At 47.2% G+C, this 11,824-nt stretch overlaps 1 protein-coding gene across 1 annotated transcript; it reads left to right on the top strand.

Moving 5' to 3' along the window:
- Positions 1-79: 79 nt before the first annotated feature.
- LOC135815823 (ecto-NOX disulfide-thiol exchanger 1-like) lies at positions 80-10,944 on the top strand. Its single transcript, XM_065329163.1, has 9 exons — positions 80-1,450; positions 1,607-1,684; positions 2,070-2,336; positions 2,807-2,990; positions 4,437-4,543; positions 5,534-5,618; positions 5,905-6,044; positions 6,491-6,529; positions 9,526-10,944. The coding sequence occupies exons 1-9, from the start codon at positions 560-562 to the stop codon at positions 10,207-10,209; spliced, it is 2,475 nt and encodes an 824-aa protein (XP_065185235.1). The 5' UTR covers positions 80-559; the 3' UTR covers positions 10,210-10,944.
- Positions 10,945-11,824: the final 880 nt, after the last annotated feature.

Below are 11,824 nucleotides of genomic sequence, written 5' to 3'. Positions count from 1 at the left end.
TTATGATCTGATTATGGCAAATGCTCGCGCGCGTTATGTGGCACATGAGCAAGAGATGCGCTGCTCATCCTTTTCGATTTAGGCGATTTATGGTTTGGAAGGAAAGCTCCGCGGCATATCATGCAGGTTTGAATAAAGATAAGAGGGGGATATGAACATTCTGCTGTTGCCAACTCGTTGAAGCTAAGCGGCTTTCGTTTCACCTCTACGACCTGGATTCCATTAATTATTTGGCTCAGCTTCACCGAACGGAAAGCCTGGAAGTGTTGGTATTGTGTGCGACTTTCTCGAGGCTCTGTTTTCTTCCTGACGCAGTTTTCCGTGACAGGACAGCGTAGTGAAATCGGTCAATAATGACTGGCAACTAGACCACCTTTAGGCTTTACTGGCTTTAGGAGAACAGAGATCGCAGCTGCACGTTAGAACAGCCTGGACTGCAGAGCACTTTAAGATAAGGTGGCTGAGTAAGTTCAGTGAACTCCAAGATCACATCAAGCGATATCAAGGAACTGCATCGTACACTGTTCAACGCTGTCGTGTCTGAGTCTCGCCCTCTGAGATGAATAATACAACTGACCGAACGGCGTCTAGCCATGGAGATGGGTATCATCATGATTACGACCAACGTGCGGCGCGAGATCGTAGTAGAGGTCCTGGATCACGTGACAACTTTGTGTCCTGCGGCTGGGATCCGCTTGACCGACGACTGGTCGGTGGCGATGACCGATACTCCGGTTCCCGCCGCGATGGCAGTGGTACGGAACCAGGGAGACATGGCGAAGGAGGTCGTGCGTCTTCTCCGGGTGACATCAGTTTTCGTCAAGCCACGCGCGGCTATCCAAGTATGCAGACAAGAGGACGGGGGCAGGACGGTTACGATCCCGGTTCACCGCCGTACAAGACCGAGGACCGCTGCAGCCCAGTCCGAAGTAGAGGCAGCACTGGTGGCAGGGACCTGTATGCTAATCGCAGTGCACCGCGTGATGGAGATGGCTGGATGCGTGATGCACAAGCCCTGCGAAGCGGCGGGCATCGCGGTGACGAGCATGGGCGGCAACGTAACACCGGTTACAGCAATGCCAGCTCTTCACCAGATCGACCTCGTCTTGCCGGAACAGCACTGGCAGCCTTGAGAGTGAACACCGACGGTAGCTTGAAACTACCCGGCCGGCACATCCAACGTGGCGTCGTGCTGATATACCCTCAGTCTGCTTCTGATCCACTGCCCGCGGTGAAACCCAGGCCGGACGGATGCTTGACGGCTTTTGTCGGAGGGCTACCGCCGCGCTGTCGCGAGCACCATGTCCATGATGTGTTCAGTGAGTGCGGGCAGATCAAGTCACTGCGACTCAAGTCTCGCACTCACCTATGCAAGACCTTTGCACACGTTGAGTATGCCGATGCAGAGGCGGTGGAGCGAGCCGTTGCCATGAGCGGCTGGTACATCAAGGTAAGAAACAGGGCTAACGAAAATGTCACATCTATCACAATATACACTTAGATGTGCACACAGCACACAGCACATCCGCACCTTTTCTTTACCTCTGGTTCTCGCCCCTTGGTAACAATGTAACCACTACATGTGCATGTGTTGCCTGTGCTGTAGGTGGACCGTACAAAGCAGCCAGAGGCTATTGGACGTCTGCTCGTCGACTATTCCACTTCATCAAAGAAACCAGGAAAGGTGCGTTTGGCTCAGGTAGCGGTGTGCTCACCACTTTCAAGGCCTTCGTCCTAACGAAGTGACAGTGTTGTGCAGCTGCTGTTAGAGTTATTTGTCCCTCTGTCTCTGTCTCTGTCTCTCTCTCTCTCTGTCTCTCTCTGTCTCTCTCTCTCTCTCTCTCTCTCTCTCTCCCTCTGTCTCCCCTCCTCCCCCCTCTCTCCCCTCCCCCTCTCTCTCACTCTCTCTCCCCTCTCCCTCCCTTCTTCCTTCTCTCTCTCTCTCTCTCTCTCTCTCTCTCTCTCTCTCTCTCTCTCTCTCTCTCTCTCTCTCTCTCTCTCTCTCTCTCTCTCTCTCTCTCTCTCTCTCTCTCTCTCTCTCCCTATTTTGCTGGATTACTTCTCCACAGGATGAGGACACTGCAGCAGATGCTGGTGGAAAAAAGCGCTCTCGCTCACCATCAGTCTCGTCAAATGCCGGTGACATCGGGTCCAGCTCTATTCCGGTAGCAAAGCGTCGGCGAATGGGCAGGAATGGCAGTCAGGGTGACGATGTGACAACACCTCGGAAAACCCTTCCTTCACCAGCACGGCTTGATTTCTCAGAGTCTACAGTAGCTGACCTTACGGAAAAATTCGAGAATGGCGACCGGAACTTGGAGCCATACTTGAGATTAGTAAGAAGATTATACTTTCAATGTGTCTTGCTTCTTTTTAAATAGCTGAGTGGTCATCAAAAAGGTTTCTGGCGAACATCCCCTGAACGGATGTCGTACACTTCATACAGTATCCCCCCCTTTCGTCAGCATATTATGTTCATCAGTCGATAGCATTTTGTTATTGCGTCTGAATGATGATATTTAGCCAATCCTCCACCCTCCAGAGTGAACCATGTGCGTTTCACGGATAGCAGTTTTTCTTTTCTTTTGGAGGGGTAGGGGCTTAGATGATACTGCCCGCCTGGTCAACATTTATATTTAGGTAGCTACTAGCTGTAGGGTAGTTGCTGTTTCTGTCTGGATGTACACACTGTGTGTATCCTGTGCTCTGTGCATTTGTGTGTGTGTGTGTGTGTGTGTGTGTCTGTGTGTGTGTGTGTGCGTGTGTGTGTGCGTGCGTGTGTGCGTGAGTGATGTTTGTTGAGCAGAGTGCGGAGTGGCTTTCTCGAGGCGAATGCACACCGGGGTCGCGAGATCTCTTCTTTGCCCTCCTGAAGGCCATCCTCAGTTCACACGTTCGCCGCCTATCCCGTATCATCCAGCACACCCACAGAGAGGTCATGGCCACACAATCCGATCAGGAGCAGCACTTCCGTGCCATTGATCGTCATGGTGAGTGCGTGAAGAGTGGTGCGTTTCAATTTTATTTGCAATGTGACAGCTTTTCCGGGTAACCTCACCCTTCTGCCAAACACCTAGCTTATACAGGTGGAATCCTGATAATTCGAATATGGCTTAATTCGAACATACCACTTAATTAGAAGTTTTTCCAGGACCGATTTCTATCAATACGATTCCCACATAAAAACTTCTGATAGAAAATGTGTGGGATTTGTGTCGATAATTAGGTTAGCAAAGTGTAATTCGAAGTTCACTGTACTGGTCAGTTCAGTTTGCATGAGCAGGTTGTGCCGGTCAGCTCAGTATCCGTGAAATATGTGTCTAAGGTCCATAGCGCAAATCTGCGTGACCATTTGAGCATTTTGACATACATACAGTAAATATCGGATATAACGTGCCCTTTGATTTTCGAAAATTTATCACTATATCCGGTGCATCACTATAGCCGATTTGCATGTTTGACCGACACATGGCACATGACTGCACATGAAATGATGCGTACACGCTGGAAAAAGCATGCTGAAAGTGCATGCATGCTCCGCGGACTGTGTGAGAGGCAACACAGCCAGAAACAGACAAGAGCATGCAGAAAGATACAGAAAAGGGTAAGACCATACAAAGGGAGCGAGGGGTAGCGCAGCCAGAAAAGGACATGTGCATACAGAAACGGACAAGAGCATACAAAGGGAGCACATTGCGAGGGGTAGCACAGCCAGAAACGGACATGTGTGTGCATGTGCAGGTAAAATAATGGGTTGGTGCAAAAAGAGATCATGAGTCCGTCGAGTGACATTCGTGACCACAGCATACAGGGACGCCTGTCTAAAATTGAGAATTTTCTCTCAGCCACGTCTGCTGCCAGATGCAACCAGGCAACACTGGATCAGTTTTGGAAGAAGTGAACTTTATTGAAAAAACAATTGTTTTGTGATCATCACTCTTGATCATTATATGCGATATTTTCCTGTACATTTGATATGGTTTGCTTCCTGAAGTCCATCACAATAAGCGATATATCGGTATAGCCGATAATAGTGTATATAGTGATATTTTAGCTGTATTTTTTCTGATTTGATTTTGATTTTGACGTGTTCTATCACTATAACCGGCATATCATTATATCCGGTCACTTTATAAACGATACTTACTGTATTGTGTTGTGGTTTGGATAATTAGAATGTCCGGATAATTAGAAGTTTTTCCTGACATTTTGAGGTTCGAATTATCAGGATTCCACCTGTAGTTGATAAGATCCAGAAGGCACCGGAAAGAAGCACACCACTGGCAGTCAAATCATCAGCACTCCAAAATTGCACATGAGATGCTTGCTTGAGCACTGCACAAACGCCGGCGTCACGAAGCAATAGACTACAAGTATTCGTCTAATGTGCGGTTGCTGCCTTGGCCTGTTTTCGTGTTGTTGTTGGTCTGTGCTAGTCCGCTCTTGTAACACGTTGGTGGAGGCCTTGCACAGCAGCAATGTCAGTGATATCTTTACCAAGGCTCAAGAAAAGACTTTGGACTTATGGCTGGAAAACTTCCAGGTGAGTTGAAGGCCTTGATACTGGTCATACTCGCCAGTATTTTGCAGACAAGGAGGGGGGGGGGGGGGGGGAGACAGGTGTGGGGGGGGGGGGGGGGTAGGTACTGTGTAGCCACTGGTGCGTGGATTGATGGTGATATAGCTGTACTTGTTGCACTGTACGTACGCTTGTGGCAAGTGTGAAATATGGACTCCCGCATATTAATACTAGTCAATAAGCTAAACGCCTGTACATTGCATGCTAGGTTCAAGAGCCTCAATATACTGTACAGGCAGAACATTTCGTCCAACACCAAAGAAAGGGAGTTCGTCCGGTTGTAAATTTCGTCCATGGATCATAAGAGTGTATTGAAAAACTGGACAAATCGACATTAGTCCGGCATTTAATTTAGTCCAAAACCTCCTTGGACGAAAAGACGAAATTAAATTTCCAGGCGAATACCGTATTTCCTCGATTAATAGACCCGGTCTTTTGTTTTTTGAAGAGGGTTGGACCCCCGGTCTCTTATTTGGGCATGGTCCATTATTTGAGCACGGTCCAGTATATTTTCATCGGCACATCGCTGGAAATATAGAACTTCTATATTATGACGTGTTAAAAATCCACCATTTCCAGCGATGTGCCGATGAAAATATAGTGGACCGTGCTCAAATAATGACTTCTATATTACAAATAATGAAAGAAAGCACTAGCCACTACAAAAATTGTAGTTGCGCAACCTAAAATCGTGTCCTTTTTTGATCCACCACGTGCTTCCTTAGTGCGCATGCGCAAAGCGATGAACTCAAATAAGAGACTGGGTCTCTTATTCGGGCAGGGTCTACTATTTTTCCGTGAGGCCTCTAGGAGGGTCTACTATTTGAGCATGGTCTATTATTCGAGCATGGTCCATTAATCGAGGAAATACGGTATTTCTGCTTTTACTGTATGCCTTGCGGGCCAGTCTGATTATGTCCTTCCCATTGTAACCAATGATTTGTATGTTGCTAGGACATGAAGAAAGAATTGCAAGAAGCTAGATTCATGAATCTCATGGAAGCTAATGAACCTGAGTCTGTGGAACGAATTGATGAAGGTAAGGCAGTTGCACTATGACCTGTCATTGATCCGCCCTGTTGTGTGGGCCGTAATCAGCTATTGTCGCCGGACTTGTCGGTAATGCTCAATTGCTCTGTCCCACAACTGCCCATTTCTCTGAGGTGGATATCAAGCCATAGCGGGCCTTAATCTTGGCCCCTCCGTAATAATATTATGCTCTTTGGTTGCCGTTGATCCGTTGCGCATGTTCAGGTGTTGGTAGTGTGAAGTGTTGTTGTGTCCAGACGTAAAGGTGTTCTGTTTTTGGCGTGTCCCTATTGTAGATTCGCTCAGCCCTACGGAGCACATTGAGTACCTTGAGATGGTGCGTGACACACTACTGGCCAGCTCCAAGCGGCAGGGCGTACGCATGGTCACAATAAAGCACCAGTGTCGTGCTCTGATCGCCAGAAAGAACAAAGAGGTACGTCCATAATCCGTATTATCATTGTCATGTGGCCATCCGCTTTGCAACCAGTGCGTACACAGTACATGTGTTTCCGGCCCCTGGCGGGTTTTTTGCTACTCCAGACCTGGCTCAATCTACTCTGTATACACTTAATTTTCATTGAACTCTACTATGTATACTAGTCCATTCAGTGCTGCAAATGCAATTGATGAATCCCACTGATAATTAGTTTGTAAAAGTATTAATGGACTTGTTTGAAAATTGGAACCCATCGCCTAAGTTTGATATAGTTTTCTTTGAGTTTCCCAGGTTTTATTTGCTTGCTCCGAAAGAAAATTGTACGGTGGAAAAAAGGTCACGAAAAGTATTCCTAGGTAAATACAATGTACATTCGTATCACGAGGAGTGAAGCTCACAATGCGTCCTTTCTGTGTGTATACTTGCGCTTTGTGTGTGCTCAGATCTCTGAATTGCACCAGCAGCTATCATCTAGTGTAAGGGTAAGTACGACAGTGAAACCGGTCTAAGGCGACCAATCAAGCGACGAGAAATAGTGGTCACCCGAGTTGGCCAGATGGTCTTCTTATCCAGATTCAGTGGGTCACGTGACCATATCCACAGATGGGCTTCTTAAAAGTTCTTATCCAGATTCAGTGGGTCACGTGACCATATTCACAGATGGTCTTCTTATTAGTGCTGACCCGAATTTGCTAGCAATTCTTCTAGCAAAATATCGAAGAATTTTGAAAGGGAATTTGCTGGCAAAATGGAGCAAAATATCGGTGTGTTGGCTGGGAATTGGGAGATTTTACACATATACGGTGCACATGACTCATTTCGGCACAATTTTACCAACACGTGACTCACTTTTTCTCATTTTTGCCAACACGTAACCCACTTTCGGTCAGTTTTCTCACACGTGACACAAATTTTGGAGCAAAAAGGGAGCAAAATATCGAGTGGCCTAGCAAAATGAAAGCAAAATTTCGACGATGCACGAGCAAAATTATGCCGCAAAATATCGAGATTCAGCTGGCAAATTCGGGTCAGCACTACTTCTTATCCAGATTCAGTGGGTCACGTGACCATATTCACAGATGGTCTCAGAGGTCTAGCCAGGATTTTATGCCAGCCGGCCAACGTTCTAGTTAAAATGCATCGTTCCCCGCCATCAGTCACGTATCCACGCAGACACACACACACACACACACACACACACACACACACACACACCACTACAAATCTTTCATTGCAGCTTGCATCTCCTTTCGCTTCGTCCAATTATGGGCATTCATCAGGCAGTTGTGACAATGTGATTATAGGTAACAAAATATGAAAAAGGAAGCAAACAGCTACATGAGCATGGATCATGATTGTGTTCACCAAGGTCATGTCTGCATGCAGTGTACATTGGTCATCTGACAAGACCCAGCCTAGCCACAGCCATGTACACCACCAGAAGCAGCGAACCATGACCCAACCTAGTACCTGTTACATTTTACTGACGTACTCAAGTGCATACTCAAGTGCATTTGAGCTTAAGTGAAGAGCTAGCACTGAGCCTGAGTAGCCAGTGCTACGTACTGTACTGTACATACCTAGGATATGGGTTGTACTCCACCATCTCCACTCAAGTGCTAGTGCAGCACTACAGTCTACATGGGGGTGACTGCAGCCGGCCAAAATTACCCTTGGAGCTGTCTCAGCCCGCAGGTCGCCCTCCAGGCTGAGCCGGCTAGATCACTGCGGTCTTCTTATCCAGATTCAGTGGGTCACGTGACCATATTCACTATACATGTGATCGTTTTGATCAGTGTATCACATTGCACACACCTACTGGTAGGCATGTACAGTGTACGAGGTGATTCGTCATTATTTAACACGAAAGTAAAAAAGCCTTCCGTAGGGTTCGAGGTGCGAATCTTTCCATTTCTTCCTCTATAAATGTAATACTGAAGTCCTTAGATTGCGATGGTGGGTTGTTCATTCACATATTCCTTGGTGTTGGAAAGCAGGGGGCGGTTGAAAAATGGCAATTTTTCTGCATATTATTTGTTGTGGTCATTTCTTAACATCATGGTAAAATAGGCCTTAGCACCACAATTTCAAGTCAGTTTTCAATAGAAAGAGACCCTACGTATCCAGGATGGTCCAGAAAGACTGGATCAAGAATATGTTCATCCAAATACAAGCCATTCAAGCTTGCATAGCAATAGATGTATCACCCTGATTTCATATGCAATTGTGATCAACATCTGTGAGTAATTTCAGTAATTGCCAATGTTTGGCCAATACCAGGGCCAACACACCGACATTTCTCCTTCCCAGGCGTCGTTTCCAGTGTGTAGCTATCATATGTTTCCTCTTCAGCTAAATGTGTTGTCACTGGAGGTTGAAACCAGCGGCTATGACTCTCTTATACTCTATTTTACCGTAAACATCGCGCACATGCAGACTGAAAGCTCTTGCAATGTCACTTCCTGAAGGAATATCAGTCTCAATTTTGGAGGCGAACTTGACAGAACATTGGCAATGGCAATGGCAAAAAGAAATTTGACATGACTTTTTGCAGGCGCTTGCAATGAGATATTTTACCGATTTGTTAAGAAATGACTCAATGTTAAAAAATTACAAATCACCTCGTACTACAGCACGACGCTGTCGTGCATGTCGTACTTCCTGTGCTGATGTGTAGATCTACCATGCATGGTGCACATGTACATCAGGGAGTCGTGCCTAGCCTGTAGCTAGCTAGCTACATGTAGGTATACAAGAAACCAAATTAAGCACACAGAAAGAATAGACAACCAGCCATTCATGATTGTGTCTCTCAGATTCTCCATCTGTAAAACCAGCCCAACAGCAGCGTATGGCCAAGAGCATTACGCAATGCACTGTTACCATGACTGTGCACATCAGTACTACAGGCGTGATGTACAATGCACAACTACCACAGCGCCCAAACCACCCAAACGACTCCCTGATGTACATGTACTAGCAGGGTGCAACGCGGTCACGGGTGGGTGGTCGTCGGTCACGGGTGCGTGGTCGTCGGTCGCGTTGAGCGAGTGGTTGCCTTGTCCAAGCTGTTTTGAATGTGAATGCGTCCGTGACAAGGAAAAGTGGTTGCCATGGTCGAGTGGTGGCCATATCCGAGTGGTTGCCATTACAGGTGTTCCTGTACATTGTAGTATGACGTATGCTGCACGGCATTCAACACATTCTAGGTGCAAGCTTGACTGTTTATACCCGGCCTTGTGCGGCCGATTTTGTACAGTACTGACGAAATGATAGAGTAGTGTCTTCCTATAGTTTTTTAGTTGATGAGTGCCGCACCCCCCCCCCCCCCCTCCCCCCTCCATCTTCCGTAATCCTCACATATTGTGGCCAGAGTAGTAACGATAAGTTGACGACAGCACCAGGCTGCTGGGGTGGTATGTACGTGTACAGCTCAATAACGTGCAATTGTCGCTTTTTTAATCTCTTTGCTCTCCAGAAGTTGTCGCGGTCTGGTCTGTCAGATGAACCGGGCGTCTCGGATAATGAGGACGACGACGAGTGTGGTGAGGGAGAAGACAGTGCCTATGGCCGCCGGAAGTCTTCTAGAAAATCTGATTCACTTCTGCTGGACGGTGAGTGCAATCTCAATTGGGTAGAGGAGACCGCTTTCCTCTCTGATGATGATGAGGAGCAGAAGCCACAGTTGCCGAAGAAGAGGCAAGCAGCAGCGGAAGTAGACACTCATGGTGAATCAGCTGTCGAGGAGGAGAGACTGGCTTTGCACCCCCATGACCTGGATAGTATATCGCCTAACTTGCCAGACTATGAGATCGCTGACATGCTGATCTTGCAGGATGCCGAGGGCGAGGACGAAGACAGGGAGTGCGTTACTGTTGATGCCGGCCCTAGCCACCAACAACCTCTTTCGAATGAAGCTGCATCTGTAGTGGCCGTTGTGTCCTCTTTCCTGATGATTCATCCTCATGGCGCTACTGCTGATAGCATCAATGCATACCTCACATCAATTGGCTGCTCGGTACCGACTGGCTCAGTTCTTGATATCCTTCAACAGCTACCCATGGTCTTTAGCTGTAGTCGCAATGGTGGTGGTAATAACGAGGAGGACTGTTACCGTATGTCGGCATTTGACACTATCTGTTCGCCTCTCCATACGGCATAACACAACGGTGCCTGGATGAGTTGGAACAACTGCGATGCTCTTGGTGTCCTCTCTCTCTCTCTCTCTCTCCCTCTCTCTCTCTCTCTCTCTCTCTCTCTCTCTCTCTCTCTCTCTCTCTCTCTCTCTCCGTATCTGCTTCTATCTGCCTCTGTCTCCTTGTGAACAACCAATACACTAGTTGTTGACGAGTAATTTTCTAATTTCTGTGCCAAATTTAGCTCTCGCCCATTCGCATTTTATCATTTCTGCAAGCTGCCGTATTGTGTTCCCTACTCAGCATTGTACATACCCCGAATATTGTATTCTTATGCTTTGCCATCCCCAACTAAACACACACACAAGCAGACATGCTTACACCTCTTTTTCAACTCTATCTTGGCTTTCTCTTGTGCTTCATTTCACTTCGCATCCTGCTTTGGAGTTGATCATTGTTCTTCGCGGTACCTGCTCAGCAGAATGTGCTAAGCTTGCTTGGCTGGCAACACATACAGTAGATACAGTGTCAGTAACGGTATGCCTGCCCTTCCGGTACTGCCTCTCGCAATACGACACATGATTGTGTCGAAACACGGACTCGCTAGATATGACACCAGGGCATAGCTCTGGGCACTTCTCGTTTTCTTTCTCAGTCTTGCTGGCTGCAGACTATTTCTCTTGGCTCTTTGCACAGCGGCCTGCTGAGATTTAGCTCGTATAGTGCTTTGTTGTCAATTTGTTAAAATAATTACCGTAAAGCACCGCCAGAGCGCCCCACCTTGATTTTACAGCCAAGGGAAGAAAATCGTATACCAGAGTGCTACTAAGTTTGTACGGTGTGAGAACCTTAGCGTACTAAGGTCACACTTGGCATGTTTTTATGTGGAGTTCGCATCCGCTCGAAGGTAAACTGGGTACGGATGGACTCCACAATGTGCAATGTGTGTACAAGGTTCGTGTCGTATGACCTACAGACAGGAAACCACCTCCACAAGACGACCACGAAAGGACGAGATGGTGGTACTTTACGGTATTAATCTAATCTTGTTTTAGGGAATTGTGTGTTGCTCCCTACTTGGGAGCTCGTGGTATTCCTGCCGACTTGAATTCTCACTTGACTGATTCACGACTGCCATCCACAGCACACGAGAAGTCCATCGAACCTTCCACTCGGCAAACCTGCAAGAAAGCACCACTCCCTGCTCAATACACAGTGTTTCGGGGAACTCACTGCCCCACATCAGTTGAGCATGAGTAGGCTGAGCGGGAAGATTGTGCCCGAAGAGCACCACTTTTGTTACAGTGCACTCCAGGCACAAACATCACCAGGGATACACACTTAACTTACAGAGACGCTCCGTTTCCAGCGCGACAAACACCTCGTGAACACCAGATAGCAGCGTTCTTGACGGACTCTGTATGCAGAAACCCACTACTAAAGTATACCCTAGAATGACTGGGTTCGAGTACATGTACAATTTCCGTATGCAGCGGAAGATCGCCATATCAGATTTGGCGATACTTTTATCGTGTTCAGCAGCCACAACTTAGTCAGAAATAGCTCTAAAAAATTTGTGAGCTCCTACTTGCCACGAAACTTCTAAACTATGACTCTTTTTCGAAATGGGACCGCGCACTA

The sequence above is a fragment of the Sycon ciliatum genome, chromosome 4, assembly GCF_964019385.1.
Source record: "Sycon ciliatum chromosome 4, ocSycCili1.1, whole genome shotgun sequence".
In the NCBI taxonomy this organism is placed as follows: Eukaryota; Metazoa; Porifera; class Calcarea; order Leucosolenida; family Sycettidae; genus Sycon; species Sycon ciliatum.
Note: the sequence above shows the minus strand (reverse complement) of the source record. Positions and strands in the feature narration are given on the sequence as shown.

Excerpts from the sequence above, each read along its gene's own strand:
- LOC135815823 (XM_065329163.1), top strand. The coding sequence starts at position 560 with ATGAATAATACAACTGACCGAACGGCGTCTAGCCATGGAGATGGGTAT. Across the intron at positions 1,685-2,069 it reads CATCAAAGAAACCAGGAAAG|GATGAGGACACTGCAGCAGA; the intron begins GTGCGTTTGGCT and ends ACTTCTCCACAG. Across the intron at positions 2,991-4,436 it reads CCGTGCCATTGATCGTCATG|TCCGCTCTTGTAACACGTTG; the intron begins GTGAGTGCGTGA and ends GGTCTGTGCTAG.